Below are 12,682 nucleotides of genomic sequence, written 5' to 3' on the forward strand. Positions count from 1 at the left end.
TCCAATGTTTGTAAACAACTTCAATATGAACACTGCATAGACTCAAAACATGGTTAAAACTTGCATCCATAACTCGGTCTATGAATCTGACTGGTTACATTTCTCCAGGCCCTTCCCTCAGTTGTTTACCAAAACAGTGGTAGGGTGACGCTTTGTTAATGTTTCAACTGCTGATTATAGCTTTAAGACAGCTCAGTGAGACAACCACATATCAGTCTTAGTAAGTACATTTTACCTCAAAGTAGTCAGCAAGGTCAGTGCTAGAAACGACAAGTGCAAATGCTTGTTTGTTATTGTTTTTATTTGGGGGGGGGGGGGGGGGGGGGGGGGGGGGGGGGTGGCTGTGGGATTTAATCAAGACATCTAGTGAAGTAGGTTTTCAGACATTTTCATTTGGGGGAAGCTTGTTCCACCATTTGGGTGCCAGGGAAGAGAAGAGCTTTGACTGGTATGAGCAAGAGCCAGCCTCTCATAGGGATGGGGGGGCCACATAGGGATGGGGGGGCCAAGAGACCAGAGGTGGCAGAATGGAATGCTCGGATTGGGGTGTAGAGTTTGAGCATAGCCTGAAGGTAGGGAGGGGCAGTTCCCCTTGTTGCTCTGTAGGCAAGCACCAGGGTATTGAAGAGGATGTACGCTTCGACTGGGAACCAGGGGAGAGTGCGTTATTGTTAATATTCCTTCTGTGAGTTTGTAGATGTCTTTTCAGACTTGATGCTAATTTCAAGTGAGTTCCACACATATGACACTGAACCCCCTCCCCTGTGTGGGTCCTCATATGCACTGTCAGGTTTCCCTTCAGACCGAAGCATCTGCCACATTTGTTGCAGCGATGTGGTTTCTCCTCTGTGTGAGTCATCATATGCTTTGTCAGGGTTCCCTTCTCCACGAAGCATCTGCCACATTCTTTGCACCGAAATGGTTTCTCCCCGGTGTGAGTTCTCGTGTGCTTTATCAAGTCTGACTCACGGTAGAAGGCTTTGTCACATTCTTTGCACGGATGCGATTTCTCCCCGGTGTGAATTCGCCGATGCAGTTTCAGACTTGCTTTTGTCGTCACACATTTTCCACAAAAATCACATTTAAAAACGAGCCCTTTATGAGTATCCATGTGATTTTTCAGGCTTTTCTTGTGAAAAAAACGCTTGCCACATTCGGTGCAGCCATGTTGTCTCTCCTCCATGTGAATCTTCATGTGCCTCCTCAGGGAGCAGTTCATGGCAAAACAGTGTCCACATGTGTCACACATGTATGGTCTGTCTTTACTGTGCCGGCTTTGCCGATGCCTTTTCAGACTACGCTCATTCGCCAAGCATTTCCCGCACACGTCACATATCAGATCAGGCAACTCACTGGTTTCTTTTCTTGGCCGTCCTCTTCTTCGCTTTGATTTAAGAGGCTTTAACCCTGACAGTGATATTCTCTTCTCCACTCCATCCATTTTTCCTTTATGACTTCCACTGTTGTCACTGTCTGCATTTACTTCAGAGGGGGGCTCATAATCATTGGTTGATTCGGACTCACCGTAGCTCTCTCCATCAGATTCTGTTTGGTTCTCTTCAGTTATGATGTTGAAAGAGTCCCATATAGACTCTTCTGCATCAGACTCCACTGGACCCAGACCAGGGTTCCATTCCTGCTGCTCTGGGTTAATATCCTCTTCAGTGAGACTGAGCTGCTGGAGGACTGGAGGGAACGAGAAAGGATGACATTTGATTAAACCGTAAACACTGAAAAGAGACAAGAAATAGGTATAGTGACTTCCACTAAAAATATGGACAGTTACTTCAATTCCTGCTTTACTTCCGGTATCCAGTACCAGTTTTGCAAATGCTTCAAAATATCATGAAATTCATGAATAACGCGGTCATATATGATATACATCTAAAATGTAAATGACGACAATTAGGCTACAATGCATAATGAATGACAAAAAGACACAAACCTGCTAATCTATGCAACTTTATCTCTGGTTTAAAAACCAAATCCAGCAGTTTTCGTAGACGTGCATTCGCCCGTTTCAAACGGAAGATTTCTTCTAGGTACTCTGCCATCGTTTTTTGGACTGCCACTGATATCTCCAAAGGAACTGAAGTTAATTTTTCTTTGAGAATCACATTAAGCAGCTGTAGTTTAGACATTTTGAGGGTGAAATGGATTGAAGGTGGAAGAAGTTATAAATACTGGCGATACCGTTGTGAAGACTGATGAATCCAGACTGGATCAGCGTCTCGTCAGTAACACTTAAAAAGTACTTCCGGGTAACGGAATTTCGAATAGTAGAGAAGTATCAGTAACCTGTATTTATTCATGATATGAACAACAATTGTCTAAACATTAAAGGAAAAATACACTCATTCCTATACTTTACAGTGTTACATAACACTATGTGAGAACAATATTTTTGTGAACAAATGTTTTATTTTGTCGTTATAATAAGGTTGGTAGAAACATGTGAAAATCGTTGCTGAAATATGTTGCAGCTGAATTCGACAACAAAACCCAGAATGTAATGTTCTCTCTATGGGCTGGTTGGCTAGCTTTTTAGGAGTCTACAATCTCATCACGTTCAACTTGCAGGTCGATGTGGCTCAAAGAGTGGAGTCTGACCTTCGCGACGGCACTATGCAATGCACAAATATATGTGTAAGACCCTCTGTTAAGTTACACATTTCTAGAGGTAGGAATATCGCAAAAAAATATGACCAATGTCTCATTCGAGAGAAGACAACCTCCCGCTTTATGACATCGACCAGTATTGAAATCTGACATGTTTGACGTTTTCGCGATCTAAAGGTCGTATTCATATTCATGTCCAGTGTACTGAAGACATGACTGTCGTTGTGCTGTAGATTTTGTGGATTTTGTCTCTTGTATAATAAATTATATAGATCGGTTTATAATGGATTAAGCGTACCCTTTCTTTAACTAATTTGTTAGTTAAATTCCAACTCCCTCAAATTTGTGTCAACAGGGCAGTGGCGACCAATCAGAGCAGTGCCCCACCTTTCTAGCTAGCTATAAAAAACAAAAACATGCCTTTTTGGCATTAATACATATCAGTTTGTAAAAAATATATATACAACAATTTAGTTAATAAAGCAGCATACAAACTAAGATCTCTTTTTTGCTTTCTTGAGTAAGGCAGCTCCAAAATGCAGATGTTTCAGCCTAGCTCAGTGCTTTCTGTGGTGGTGGGGCAGCCAGTGGCAATACGGAGTGTTTGGGTTGGTAATGTTCTCTAGTAGCTTGGGGACACTACGTCATCACCAAATCTAAGGGTAGAACTTGAAAATCAAATCAAATTTTATTAGTCACATACACATGGTTAGCAGATGTTAATGCGAGTGTAGCGACATGCCTGTGCTTCTAGTTCCAACAGTGCAGTAATATCTAACAAGTAATCTAACAATTCCTCAACAACTACCTAATACACACAAATCTAAAGCGGTGAATGAGAATATGTACATATATGTATATGGATGAGCGATCGCCGAGCGGCGTAGACAAGGTGCAGTAGATGGTATAAAATACGGTATATACATGTGATATGAGTAATGTAAGATATGTAAACATTTAAGTGGAATTATTGGAAGCGTTGTTTAAAGTGACTAGTGATCCATTTATTAAAGTGTCCAGTGATTGGGTCTCAATGTAGGCAGCAGCCTCTCTGGGCAGTCTGATGGCCTTGAGATGGAAACTGTTTTTCAATCTCTCGGTCTCAGCTTTGATGCACCTGCACTGACCTCGCCTTCTAGATGATAGCGGTGTGAAAAGGCAGTGGCTCGGGTGGTTGTCCTTGATGATCTTTTTGGCCTCCCTGTGACATCAAGTTCTGTAGGTGTCATGGAGGGCAGGTAGTTTGCCCCAGGTGATGTGTTGTGCAGACCGCACCACCCTCTCGAGAGCCTTGCGGTTGAAGGTGGTGCAGTTTCCGTACTAGGCGGTGATACAGCCCGACAGGTTGAGGGCGGTGCAGTTGCCGTACCAAATAAAACGTATCGGTGCTCATCGGCCATTGGACATAAACATGACATAAGTTGGAAATCGGCAAATTCAACAATGAGTGGTTTGGAAGGAATTGGTGTTCAGTGGAGTGGGTGTTTGGTCCCAAGTCTGGGTTTAAGAGTCTCTTTTCCAAGCTTAAAATGATAAACATTCAACATTGGCTATGGTGTCAATCCAGCACGACTTCTGCCGCGTTCAAAACAACTGGAAACTCAGAACTTAGGAAATCTGATTTCAGTGAGTTCAAGACAACTGGAAACTATGAAAAAAATGTGCTTCGACTGGGAAATAAATTTTGAACGGTCATCCAACTCGGAATTGCAAGTCGGGAACTCGGGCCTCTTTCTAGAGCTCTGACCTGAAGATTACTGACATCATCACAATTCTACCTTTTTTTCTGGGTTCCCAGTTGTCTTGAAGCATCATTAATCCAGAGAATGCCAGACTTTGATGACAAAGTTTGATGACATAATTTAATCACGAAGGACCACCACGATACCTTCTTGTTCAAGTGATCATAGCACAACAAGGTGAGTCCAAAAATTTATTGTATGCTGCTTCATGAATGATGTAATATGGGAGATATTTATACTATAGCTAATGAAGTAATACTACGTGTTTTGTTGTGCAGTAAGCTGTACGTAGCTCACGTGCCTCATCATAATAGTTTGGTCCTGTTTCCCCTCCTAATTTTGCCTACAGTTCTGGCTTGGTGGTGTACATGTAGCCTTTAGCCTGTTTTAGAGAAATGTAACAATTGAATATTGTAAGAGCTTTCATTGTCTGCTTAAATGCCCCCTTTATTTATCCTACGGTTCTGACTTGGTGTACAGGGAGAATACTGTAAGAATGTTCTGAATTCTGTCGCTGTACACTTCAGGGGCTCCCGAGTGGCACAGTGGTCTAAGGCACTGCATCTCAGTGCTACAGGTGTCACTCCAGACCCTGGTTCGATTCCAGGCTGTATCACAACCGGCCTTGGTCAGGGAGATGTCCAAGGACCTGATGGTCACTTTGACAGAGCTCCAGAATTCCTCTGTGAAGATGGGAGAATCTTCCAGAAGGGCAACCATCTCTGCAGCACTCCACCAATCAGGCCTTTATGGTAGAGGGGCGAGATGGAAGCCACTCCTCCTAAAAGTTACATGACAGGGTTTGCCAAAAGGCACGGAAAGGACTCTAAGGGCATGAGAAACAAGATTATCTGGTCTAATGAATCCAAGATTGAACTTGGATTCATTGAACTTGGCCTGAATGCCAAGCGTCACGTCTGGAGGAAACCAGTCACCGCTCATCGCCTGGCCAATACCATCTCTACGGTGAAGCATGGTGGTGGCAGCATCATGCTGTGAGGATGTTTTTCAGCGGCAGGGACTGGGGGACTAGTCAGGATCGAGGGAAAGAAAAACGTAGAAAAGTACAGAGATCATTGAAAAAAACCTGCTCCAGAGCACTCAGAACCTCAGATTGGGGCAAAGGTTTACCTTCCAACAGGACAATAACCCTAAGCGCACAGTCAAGACAAAGTAGGAGTGGCTTCAGGACAAGTCTCTGAAGGTCCTTGAGTGGCCCAGCCAAAGGCCGGACTTGAACCTGATCAAACATCTCTGGAAAGACCTGAAAATAGCTGTGCAGCCATGCCCCCCTTCCAAACTGATAGAGCTTGAGAGGATCTGCAGAGAAGAATGGGAGAAACTCCCCAGATACAGGTGTGCCAAGCTTGTAGCATCATACCCAAGAAGACTCAAGGTTGTAATCGCTGCTAAAGGTGCTTCAACAAAGTACATGGAAACATGGAAAACGTGAAGGGGTGTGAATACTTTCCGAATACACTGTATTTCATAGCATACGCCTAATAGTACTGTAGAGCTCTTTTAACTTAATAACAGTCTCCAGTATCAACATTTCCAAGCAAACAAAAACAGGGAGAAGGCAGAATCTGTAGACATGCTGAGATAAAAGAACATACTCTTTGCCAGAATTCAGCCAGCCTTCACAAGATACTGTAAGCAATATGTCCCCTTTTGTGTTTTACACCTCCAGCAGCAGAATGACATGATATTCAGTTTAACTGGCATATAGTACATTCTATGGGTGGTCTTAAACTGCAGTAATTTATGTGTGAGATCATATGAACATGACTGGACATTCTAACATATCTGTATCCATTCTTCATCATCTCCCAGGTCTTCTTCAGATATTGGTTTGGTACAGTTTGGAAATCAACTTTGGAGGTTTGTCAGACTGCCTTAAAATAGTTGCAAATGTTGGTGCGCTAGCTAGATAGCTAACTTAAGCCAACTTTTGGCTAGCTCTTGCTAATGGTACAGTGGTACATCATCAAATGTGCTTCTGTTGAAATGGGACAAAACAAAGGCTACAAAACATTTTCATATAGACAACATCTGTTTGATACTACTAAATCAAATAAAATCAATTCTATAGCCCTTCGTACATCAGCTGATATCTCAAAGTGCTGTACAGAAACCCAGCCTAACACCCCAAACAGCAAGCAATACAGGTTTTGAAGCACTACCTGACAGATAGCTAGCTAGAGCTGAACTGGGTATGGTAGTTAATTCACTTCAGTTGAGAGGGAATGAAACATTAACTAACGTAACATGTCAGTTACACTACTAGCTCAGCACTGTGAATATTTTTCTTCTTCTTCTGTCAAACAGCAGTTACCTTGCCAGCTACATCAGTCACCTAAAGAGTAGCCAGTTTCTGCACTGCTTGCTTTTACAACTCAGAGTAAATGCGCAACACAGACAGCAGCAGCCTCTGTTAACCTCTGCTATGCTGGTCCTAAACTCCAGCCTTTTCAGAAGCTTTGCCTTCACACAGCCTGTCTGCATGCTCTGTGGTGTCCGTGTAGTTGCAGGCCTTAATCCAGCCAGCTGAAACTGGAAAACAGCCTACCCAACTGCTCTGAGGCGTCCACATGGTCCTAAAGCACATAGGCTTTATAAAATTGGGGGGGACAAAATGCAATTTCAGAATGTGAGGGGGTCATGTCCCGCCCGCACCCAGTGAAAGTTGCGACCCTGTGTGCGAATATCAGTTATTTTAAAGTCTTGGTTCCAATAGTTTCTATTTTTTCTAAAAGATTGTCAGTTGGATAGGCAAGGTTTTGTGTATCTTAACAATCATATGAATATTCTTTTATGACTCAAATAGGATTCCCTCTGGTGTCCAAAATATTTAAAATCAAGATTTTGTGATATGAACATTTTTAGTTGCATGTATTAGAAAATACCTGCATTGGTTTGTCAAAAATAGCTTTTTAATTCTGTCATGAAAATGAATCTATTTCCTATTAACAAGTAATTTACAGTTTCTATGCCTTTAGTTTTCCATGTGGGACAATTTATTGGTGCATTCTGAAAAGCTATTCAAGGATTGTTCCATAGGGTGGTGTTTTAGGGAGTGATATTGGTTCTTGTAGAATCCGTTTCATTTTATTCCATATTGTTATAGTGTTCTTAACTATGTTCTTAGCTTTATCCTTTCAAATAAACATGTGAAAAGATTTTTGGGGGTGAGCATGTACATCTTCAATAATTATCCATTGTTCCTTATTAGTGCATTAAACAAAATGTCTCAAGTAAAAGCCTTGGGTGGCGAGTCGATACAATACCAAGTCTGGGAGGCTATAAGGCTTTCCTTTTTATTCTATGAATTCTATGTGCCCATATAAAGTCTGTTATGGCCCAGAGGGTCGTTGGTGGGGTAATTGGTATTATCAATGTGTATTTATCACCATGTAAGTTACAATTCAACATTGGAAAATGTCCTTCTTGATCTGTGAGCTGCGATATTAAGGGAAACGTGTATTCTTATTCGTCAGGACGTCTACACCTCTGCTGTTACTGTAGGTGGCAGCATAGACCTCAGCAACCCAGCTCCTCTTTAAATATTCAATTTCTCCTTTTTTGAAATGTCTTTTTTTTTTGCAGGAAAGCCACATCTGCTGATAATCTCTTGAAGTGTTCAAGAAACTTGTGCTCTTTCTTCTTCTTCTTCTTCTTTTTCTCCATCATGGAGCCCGTGCACATTCCATGGAAGGAGTTGGATTTTGTTGCTCTTTACTTGTATAGAATCAAAGTGAACCTCATCTGTTTTGTCAATCATTGAAGAGCCAGATAAAACATTTCAGCAGACATGTCACATGAGGACGGTGAACATTCCATGGAATGAGAGAATCATAGTATGAATACATCATTATAAAACATGACCTATATAGAGCGTGTGAGCAAGCCAATATGTAATTCATAGGCCTACAGTGTATTGCATTGCAGTGAATGGAGTGGGTGGATGAGAAAGTGTAGCTTCTTCCCCCAAGCTATAAGACTGCTGAACAATTCATCAAATGGCAACCGGACTATTTACATTGACCCCCCCCCCCCCCCCCCCCCCCCCCACACACACACACACACACTTTGTTTTGTTTTTAAACTGCTGCTACTCGCTGTTTATTATCTATGCATAGTCATTTTACCCCTACCTACATGTACAAATTACCTCGACTAACCTGTACCCCCACATATTGACCCCGCATATTGACCCCACCTATTGACCCCGCATTCTTAACTCTATTTCTTGAACTGCATTGTTGGTTAAGGGCTTGTAAGTAAGCATTTCACGGTAAGGTCTACACCTATTGTATTCGGCGCATGTGACAAATACAATTTGATTAGATATATAGATTCTACAGACCCTACTGAGTAATTCTAACCCCACTGTTACATCGGCACATAGAATATATGTTTTTGTCTATAAACCAATATTACATTTTATAGGCCTACAATACAGTGGTGTTCCATTGGGACCAATGGAATGGGTGGAGTAGAAAGGGTTGCTGGGTATTTAGACCACAGTTCCCCATGATATAACACCATATATAGATTCTAGTGCTAGATCAATAGGGTCTGTAGAATATTATGTTCTTTACATTCATTTATTTAAGCTCCAACCATTTCTCAATGTGCTCTACCGTATGTTCATATGGGATACAGTAGGCCTACAATTCATTCATGGAATATATGCTGTCACTGCAGCTTCAGAATGGGTGGAAGATGAATTGTCAATTTCATTGTTGTTGTGATATCACAACAGGTAGTTTTATCTTTTTGTAAACATTACTAGCACATTGTGAAGATGAAATACACGTTGCTTTAAATGTTATACTCTATCCATGGATTTGGAAGTCAGAGATGCTCCTGAGTAGAATGTATCAGATCTCCTAAGCCTGTGTTAACCTCAGACCTTATTTTCGGCGTTTATCCCAAAAACCCTTTTCGTTCCCCATGAATTTTTCACATAGGAATGGCAGAACGAACCAGAGGTAACTCATTTCCAGGTTTTAGGTCTACAAACTGGCGAGCTCTATTCTTGCTAGGTCTTACTTATTCTTGCTGGCATAATGGAGGTCAGATTGGCACTATCGCTGCAATGCCAGCAAAATAATTAGGGACTTCCGAGTCACAGATTTTTGGAATCCTTCAGAATAAGAGTCCTGTCCCATGTTAGTTTTTGTGTACCTGGGTCTATGATCTAGATCAGGGGGTATTTAACTCTTACCCTACGAGGTCCGGAGCATGCTGATGTTCTGTTCTAACCGGTAATTTATTGCACTCACCTGGTGTCCCAGGTCTAAATTAGAGGGGAACAATGAAAAAATGCAGTGGAACTGTCTTCGAGATCCAGAGTTGAGTTTGAGGGACCTAAATATTTGTTCAAAACTGGATAATGTGGACTCTAATGAGTAGACTGAACCTTGGCTTTATAGACCCACAATCAATATATTTTCCTGTAGTGCAAATATATAGAAAAGGGATTATGTAGAAAAGTACAGAGATCATTGAAAAAAACCTGCTCCAGAGCACTCAGAACCTCAGATTGGGGCAAAGGTTTACCTTCCAACAGGACAATAACCCTAAGCGCACAGTCAAGACAAAGTAGGAGTGGCTTCAGGACAAGTCTCTGAAGGTCCTTGAGTGGCCCAGCCAAAGGCCGGACTTGAACCTGATCAAACATCTCTGGAAAGACCTGAAAATAGCTGTGCAGCCATGCCCCCCTTCCAAACTGATAGAGCTTGAGAGGATCTGCAGAGAAGAATGGGAGAAACTCCCCAGATACAGGTGTGCCAAGCTTGTAGCATCATACCCAAGAAGACTCAAGGTTGTAATCGCTGCTAAAGGTGCTTCAACAAAGTACATGGAAACATGGAAAACGTGAAGGGGTGTGAATACTTTCCGAATACACTGTATTTCATAGCATACGCCTAATAGTACTGTAGAGCTCTTTTAACTTAATAACAGTCTCCAGTATCAACATTTCCAAGCAAACAAAAACAGGGAGAAGGCAGAATCTGTAGACATGCTGAGATAAAAGAACATACTCTTTGCCAGAATTCAGCCAGCCTTCACAAGATACTGTAAGCAATATGTCCCCTTTTGTGTTTTACACCTCCAGCAGCAGAATGACATGATATTCAGTTTAACTGGCATATAGTACATTCTATGGGTGGTCTTAAACTGCAGTAATTTATGTGTGAGATCATATGAACATGACTGGACATTCTAACATATCTGTATCCATTCTTCATCATCTCCCAGGTCTTCTTCAGATATTGGTTTGGTACAGTTTGGAAATCAACTTTGGAGGTTTGTCAGACTGCCTTAAAATAGTTGCAAATGTTGGTGCGCTAGCTAGATAGCTAACTTAAGCCAACTTTTGGCTAGCTCTTGCTAATGGTACAGTGGTACATCATCAAATGTGCTTCTGTTGAAATGGGACAAAACAAAGGCTACAAAACATTTTCATATAGACAACATCTGTTTGATACTACTAAATCAAATAAAATCAATTCTATAGCCCTTCGTACATCAGCTGATATCTCAAAGTGCTGTACAGAAACCCAGCCTAACACCCCAAACAGCAAGCAATACAGGTTTTGAAGCACTACCTGACAGATAGCTAGCTAGAGCTGAACTGGGTATGGTAGTTAATTCACTTCAGTTGAGAGGGAATGAAACATTAACTAACGTAACATGTCAGTTACACTACTAGCTCAGCACTGTGAATATTTTTCTTCTTCTTCTGTCAAACAGCAGTTACCTTGCCAGCTACATCAGTCACCTAAAGAGTAGCCAGTTTCTGCTCTGCTTGCTTTTACAACTCAGAGTAAATGCGCAACACAGACAGCAGCAGCCTCTGTTAACCTCTGCTATGCTGGTCCTAAACTCCAGCCTTTTCAGAAGCTTTGCCTTCACACAGCCTGTCTGCATGCTCTGTGGTGTCCGTGTAGTTGCAGGCCTTAATCCAGCCAGCTGAAACTGGAAAACAGCCTACCCAACTGCTCTGAGGCGTCCACATGGTCCTAAAGCACATAGGCTTTATAAAATTGGGGGGGACAAAATGCAATTTCAGAATGTGAGGGGGTCATGTCCCGCCCGCACCCAGTGAAAGTTGCGACCCTGTGTGCGAATATCAGTTATTTTAAAGTCTTGGTTCCAATAGTTTCTATTTTTTCTAAAAGATTGTCAGTTGGATAGGCAAGGTTTTGTGTATCTTAACAATCATATGAATATTCTTTTATGACTCAAATAGGATTCCCTCTGGTGTCTAAAATATTTAAAATCAAGATTTTGTGATATGAACATTTTTAGTTGCATGTATTGGAAAATACCTGCATTGGTTTGTCAAAAATAGCTTTTTAATTCTGTCATGAAAATGAATCTATTTCCTATTAACAAGTAATTTACAGTTTCTATGCCTTTAGTTTTCCATGTGGGACAATTTATTGGTGCATTCTGAAAAGCTATCCAAGGATTGTTCCATAGGGTTGTGTTTTAGGGAGTGATATTGGTTCTTGTAGAATCCGTTTCATTTTATTCCATATTGTTATAGTGTTCTTAACTATGTTCTTAGCTTTATCCTTTCAAATAAACATGTGAAAAGATTTTTGGGGGTGAGCATGTACATCTTCAATAATTATCCATTGTTCCTTATTAGTGCATTAAACAATATGTCTCAAGTAAAAGCCTTGGGTGGCGAGTCGATACAATACCAAGTCTGGGAGGCTATAAGGCTTTCCTTTGTATTCTATGAATTCTATGTGCCCATATAAAGTCTGTTATGGCCCAGAACGTCGTTGGTGGGCTAATTTGGTATTATCAATGTGTATTTATCACCATGTAAGTTACAATTCAACATTGGAAAATGTCCTTCTTGATCTGTGAGCTGCGATATTAAGGGAAACGTGTATTCTTATTCGTCAGGACGTCTACACCTCTGCTGTTACTGTAGGTGGCAGCATAGACCTCAGCAACCCAGCTCCTCTTTAAATATTCAATTTCTCCTTTTTTGAAATGTCTTTTTTTTTTGCAGGAAAGCCACATCTGCTGATAATCTCTTGAAGTGTTCAAGAAACTTGTGCTCTTTCTTCTTCTTCTTCTTCTTTTTCTCCATCATGGAGCCCGTGCACATTCCATGGAAGGAGTTGGATTTTGTTGCTCTTTACTTGTATAGAATCAAAGTGAACCTCATCTGTTTTGTCAATCATTGAAGAGCCAGATAAAACATTTCAGCAGACATGTCACATGAGGACGGTGAACATTCCATGGAATGAGAGAATCATAGTATGAATACATCATTATAAAACATGACC

At 41.3% G+C, this 12,682-nt stretch overlaps 1 protein-coding gene across 1 annotated transcript; it reads right to left on the minus strand.

Annotated features, from left to right (window-relative positions):
• Positions 1-323: 323 nt before the first annotated feature.
• LOC110525229 (zinc finger protein 771) lies at positions 324-2,355 on the minus strand. The gene is made up of 2 exons (XM_021605198.2): positions 1,946-2,355; positions 324-1,686 (listed from the first exon to the last, which is right to left on the minus strand). The coding sequence occupies exons 1-2, from the start codon at positions 2,139-2,141 to the stop codon at positions 470-472; spliced, it is 1,413 nt and encodes a 470-aa protein (XP_021460873.2). The 5' UTR covers positions 2,142-2,355; the 3' UTR covers positions 324-469.
• Positions 2,356-12,682: the final 10,327 nt, after the last annotated feature.

Source organism: Oncorhynchus mykiss, chromosome 6 (assembly GCF_013265735.2).
Source record: "Oncorhynchus mykiss isolate Arlee chromosome 6, USDA_OmykA_1.1, whole genome shotgun sequence".
Classification (NCBI taxonomy): domain Eukaryota; kingdom Metazoa; phylum Chordata; class Actinopteri; order Salmoniformes; family Salmonidae; genus Oncorhynchus; species Oncorhynchus mykiss.